At 36.2% G+C, this 6000-nt stretch overlaps 1 protein-coding gene across 2 annotated transcripts in view; it reads left to right on the plus strand.

Annotated features, from left to right (window-relative positions):
• LOC145986517 (protein white-like) overlaps positions 1–3462 on the plus strand; it is a 123029-nt gene extending 119567 nt beyond the window's left edge. For both annotated transcript variants that reach the window (XM_083120625.1, XM_083120626.1), the window contains one exon: positions 3182–3462. In XM_083120625.1, the coding sequence (XP_082976751.1) occupies positions 3182–3283 (102 nt within the window). In that variant the 3' untranslated portion in view covers positions 3284–3462. The remainder of the gene's footprint in view (positions 1–3181) is intronic.
• Positions 3463–6000: the final 2538 nt, after the last annotated feature.

Consider the following 6000-nt stretch of genomic DNA (forward strand, 5'->3'; position numbering starts at 1 on the left):
GGCATAAACGTTTAGGTCATTTGAGTCTAAGAGGAATGATATCATTGAGAGATAATTTAGCTGATGGAATATGTTTTCAGGATGACACCCCAAAACCATGTATTCCTTGCATTGAGGGGAAGCAGGACACTGCATCTTTTCCAAAAGAAATGGCAAAAAGAGCTAAGCAAAAACTAGAGTTATTACATTCTGATGTTTGTGGACCAATGTCCGAATCAAGTTGGGGTGGTGCACGAAATTTTATTACTTTTACTGATGATTATACTCTGAGGAGTGTTGTATATTTTCTTAAATTTAAGCATGAAGTATTTGAAAAATTTGTAGAATTCAAAGATTTTGTAGAAAATCAGTGTAATTTTAAAATCAAGAAAGTTAGATCAGATAATGGTACAGAATACTGTAACAAGAAATTTTCTGCACATCTTATTGAACATGGTATAATCCATGAGACAAGTGTTGCATATACTCCGCAACAAAATGGGGTTGCTGAGAAACTAAACAGAACAATTGTAGAAAGAGCTAGAACAATGCTTCAAGATGCTAATCTCAATAAGAGATATTGGGCTGAAGCAAGGACATAATCTAAGTCATCTTCGTGTATTTGGTTGTACAGCATATGTTTTGACACCAGACCATCAACGAAAGAAGATGGATAGTAAGTCGAAACCATACATTATGGTAGGTTACTGTGACTTTACAAAAGGTTATAGATTAGCTGATACTTGAAATCCTGGTAAGGTTATTAAAGCAAGAAGTGTTATATTCCTGAAAAATGTTGCAGGATCATGTGTCGATGGGACAGATGTCAACACTGACATGTCTCGCGATGTAATTTTACCTCTGACTGTACAGATATCATTTAATGGATCACAAGTTAAAAACAATGACAGTCAAAATGTTGTAGATAGTAATGTCAGTGAATTATCAGAAGTAACAAATTCAGAAACGGCTGAATGTTCAAATGTAGATCGTAATTTATTTCAAAATGTAGAGCAAGAAAATGGTAGACCTGTTAGAAATAAGCAATTACCCATTTGGACAGGGGATCATGATTTGTCCGACACATCTTTTACGAGTTTAGAAGAACCTGTAAGTTTTGAAGGTGTCACAACATGCAAAGAAAATTCCAAATGGAAGAGAGCGATGGATGATGAATATAAATCACTCTTAAAAAATGAAGTTTGGGAATTAGTAGATCGTCCAAAGGACCAGGGTGTAGTTAAATGTAAATGGGTATATGAAGTAAAAACAGATGTAAATAGAGACGTAGATAGATACAAAGCTAGATTACGCAACGATATTGTATCGATTATGAAGAGACGTTTGCACCTGTTGTAAGACACTCTACTCTCAGACTTTTGTTTGCCGTTGGTGTAGAATACAATATGGACATAGAGCATATAGATGCAAGTACTGCGTTCCAAGGTTATCAGGTTGATAATAAAGTATGACTACTCAAAAAGAGTTTGTATGGTCTAAAACAAGTAGGTCGAGCTTGGAATAAAAAAATACATGATGTGTTAATCAAAATTAAATACAATCAATCAAAATGTGAACCTTGTGTGTATACAAGATGTATAAACGGTAAAAATATGATTGTAGCATTATATGTTGATGATATTTTAGTTTTTAGTGAAGATGCATATGAAAAACAAATGTTGATCAATGTACTGAAATAAAACGTTGATGTCAAACGTTTGGGACGAGTAAGACATTGTTTAGGAATGGAGGTTAACAGGAATAAGAAACTGAATACTCTGATTTTATCTCAGAATATTAAACAGTTACACGTTTTGGTATGAATAATTGCAATACAGTTTCAATTCCCATGGAGCTAAATGTAAAATTAGAAAAAGCTGAGAAATGTGAAACCAAATTTTCCTGTCAGCAATTGGTAAGTAGTCTCATGTATCTAGCAGTTTGTGCGCGACCAGATAATGCTATTGCTTGTAGTAAACTCAGTCAATTCAATAATTGTTATGATGTAAGACATTGGGTTGCAGCAAAAAGAGTTTTGAGATATTTTGCAGGTACACTAGATTATAAACTTAAGTTTCAAAAAGGTGGAAATGAAGTAAGAGTGTACACAGATGCTGACTGGGCTAATGATTTGGTAGATCGTAAATCATACAGTGGTGCAATTGTAAAATTTGGAGGTTCAATTGTAAATTAGGAATCGAGGAAACAACGAACCGTTGCTTACTCAAGTACCGAGGCAGAGTATTATAGTTTGGGTGATGCCGCTAAAGAGGCACAATTAATGAAAAAATTGTTATTAGAGATAATTGATATTAAGGTGCCAATTACAATTTTTAATGATAATTTAAGTGCTCATAAAATTGTTGAAAATACGACATCATTATATTAGGGATGCTGTTCAACAAGGAGATTTTAATTTGGGATATCAACCAACGAATGATATGATTGCAGATTTATTAACAAAACCTGTATCTAAAATGTGCATGACAATCATGTATCACAGTTAGGTTTAAAATAATTATGGTCATATGTATGTATGCATATTTGAGTAAGCGGAAGTGTTAAAATGTTTTGTATCCAAACATTGTCATACTCAAATATGTTCACGTTAATTTTTCATAGTGTGAGATAGTCTGTGAAGCGACTTAATTTTTTTGTTCAATCTTATTGTGTGACTTCTAAGAATAGAACTTCTTATGTTCAATTCGGCGTATTAATCATTATGCATATGCAGTATCAGGTTTAATTAAAGGCTTCAAATTTTTAACAAGATTGCTGTGAAATTATGGTCAATATTTTAACTTTTCCCACCAGTCGATGATAGGAAGAGAATTCTAGAATTGTGTTTTGCATAGAGAATTTGTTTTTATCTGATAAACAAACATGATTGAAAAATGACTATTTTCTTTCTAAACAGTGTTATAAATGAATTTGTAGTGTATTGTGCATTGTTTACGCAGACTACTATATAAACTATGTTCCGTTAAAACTCAGACAATCCTCAACCCGGCAAACTGTTGGTACTAAGCAGAGTATGACTGTTATGCCGACATCGCATGTAATAAATATTGGTCTTAATCTGATGTATGTAGCATTTATTAACACAAGAAGTGAATAATTTAGAAATGGTAATAGACTTTAAAAGGGCGTGCACTGAAAAGAGAAAGTGTTTAGAATATTAAACTATTTTATTTCCTTCCAGAACCATTTCAACATGGACTTACTCTGCCTTGTGGCCCTTATCTTCGGATTCCGCATTGCAGCTTATTTAGCCCTGTTGTGCAGAACTCTCAGGAAAACATGAAGAATTATTATGACTGCAAAATACTTGGGGGAAGAATGAAAGAATACCAAAACAAACTAGTCATTTTTCTGTACAAGGATCTTTGATTGAGCAGGTTGCTCGAAACTGTATCTAACAAGGCTGCCATCTATGTAAAATGAAAACAAATATGTAAAAAAATTACTCAATAAATAAACTATTCTTAAATCAAACTCCATTGTATGCTTGATTATGTTGAAAGTCCGTGCTTACAGCAATATATAGGCCGTCATAGAGCAACATTTTCTTCCGCTCTCAGTTCAGCGGGCAAGTGCTTCTTGTAGAGCGCACATGAAGACACAAATGAGGGAAGGGGAAATATTGTGAGAAAGTAACAAGCCTTTGTACTCTTTGTCTTTTAACAGAAGCCTTAGTAGTTCTCAAGTCTTCGAAAATTGATATCCAAGAGGGGAAAACGTTGGCCCTCCCAAGTGTCCCTTTCGACTCACAGTAGGCTCACCAGCTTCCAATGAAAAAGCAACGATTCTCATATCTCATATTGTCTACAGAGTAAATTACTTTTCTTTTACACTCACAGATGTATTTTGAAGGCAGTCTTGGAGTGAGATAAATAGCATGTTTCGTGTATAAATATACTACAGTGAGGTTATTTCAGTCGTTTACCGCGAGAGTGTCGGTCGCTCAGCGGCCCTTCACGTAACAGGTCCCGGCAAATTGCGTTACACGAAGTCCGTAAAAGAAACAGCTTGTTTTGTAATGTTTCCACTTTTCACAATTACAGTTACAATTACAATTGAAATAAGCACGTACCTTGTCGAAAGGATGCTGGAAAAGGTGTCCTCCCAAATACAAATATTTCTGGCACCTTATTTCTGACATCTAATCTTAGATTAGACATCACTACTTTATCCTCAGTTGTCGCGAGAGCGCCGGCAGCTTATCGGGGGAGTTGTCAGCCGCGAGAGGGCACTTCATACTGCACGAATGCGACACCTGTCGGCAGTGATGCCAACCGTAGGGACATGTCCCTACGCATAGGGACTTTTCACTAAATTTCGCCCGCGTAGGGACAGATTTGCCAAATGAGGGAAAACGTAGGGACTTTTATTGTGCAAAGGTGCAAAGCTTACCCGCCAGTCAGTTGCACTTTCTTCGTGCTCGGTTTGGAATGAATGGATTAGTTTATCTGGTTACTTTAGCGAGGAGGAGAAAAAAGAACTAACTAACAAATCTCCATCAGAATTTTGGAACATGTTATCGTTTACCAAGAACTTTCAAGGCAAGTTCTTTTTTCTCGCGAAAATAGTGCTAACATTGCCACGCGGAAACGGAAATAATATTTTTAATGTTAAGTGATACAAATACAAAAAAGAGAAAAAAAATGGGACCAGAATTGTTCAAGACTGCAGGAAATACAGCATCACCAACCAACACCTATCTCTTCACAGCAGCAGCATGTATGACTTCAAATAACATAAACAACAGTAAATGACTCAACGTTATTCATTAGGGGTGTGAGGGATCCCGAAAAGTCCGGAACGGGATAGGGAAAAAAAAAATTCCCGTCCCGATCCCGACTTCGGGAAATGACTTCCAGACTTTTCGGGATCCCGAGCAGTCAGGAACTACCGAATGGTCACATTAAAAAGTCGTTAATTCTCGACGTTTTCTGCATTGTAAGTTTCTGGAACTTATCGGAAATTGTAAGTTCTTATTCTAAAAATGCAAAAACAATCACTTAAAGTGAAAATGACGTGTCGAATTCGAGATTTCCAGAGCTTCGGGAAATTTCGAACATTTCCCGTCCGAAAATTTCCCGACTTGGTCGGGAAATTGCAAATTTTTCCCGTCCTTAATGTCGGGATTTAAAAAATGTCCCGTCCCGACCCAAAAATTTTTGTCCCGCACACCCCTATTATTCATTAAGGCAAGAATTTACAATATCCTACCATTCTGTAATTTCTATGTTACGTCTTATACTCACGAAATAATTAGTCGTGATGATTTATCTCAAGTTAACATGTTGGGGTAAGGTGAAGAAATTATTCATTAACGTGTAGAAGTTGTAAAATAAGCTTTTCAACTCTCGCAATGATTCTCCGTATACAAGTATGATAGCCATATTTGTTGATATGAACAATTGACGTTCGCAATTAGTTACGCTGTCTACAGCGTTGCCACACTGTTGATTTCATACTTGGAGAGCATGGATTGTGTAAGAATGGCGGAAGAGAACAGTAAAAAAGTTGTTCATGTTGTACAGATTTTTAGGTGGAGTGTGCAGGAGGATGGCCGTGGGCTAATTAATAAACTTATGGATTTCGGTATATTGCCCAAAGAAGGTGCTTACATGTGACAGTGACAATCACGATGAAGAAGAACATGTGCAATATGGACTAATTTGATTACATGTATGATTGGCAACAGTACATCGATCGTAAAATTACAGGATACGTTTGCCGTTAAAGTGCTACGAAAATAAGATTTTTTTATCGGTTCGTAATCATAATTAGACAAATCCATTCACAGATAGCCCCACTGACCATTCTTGGTAAGGTTAGGTTAAGTTAGGTTAGGCAAGGCAAACATAACTAAAATTTGGGGTCGAAAAACCATGCACGAGTAGCCCCACAAACCATTGACGGATAGCCCCACGAACCATTCACGGTAAGGTTAGGTTAGGTTAGGATAGACAAACATAGTTAAAATTTGGGGTCGTAGTAATATCAGGAATGTAT

The sequence above is a fragment of the Lepisma saccharinum genome, chromosome 4, assembly GCF_977018435.1.
Source record: "Lepisma saccharinum chromosome 4, izLepSacc3.1, whole genome shotgun sequence".
Classification (NCBI taxonomy): domain Eukaryota; kingdom Metazoa; phylum Arthropoda; class Insecta; order Zygentoma; family Lepismatidae; genus Lepisma; species Lepisma saccharinum.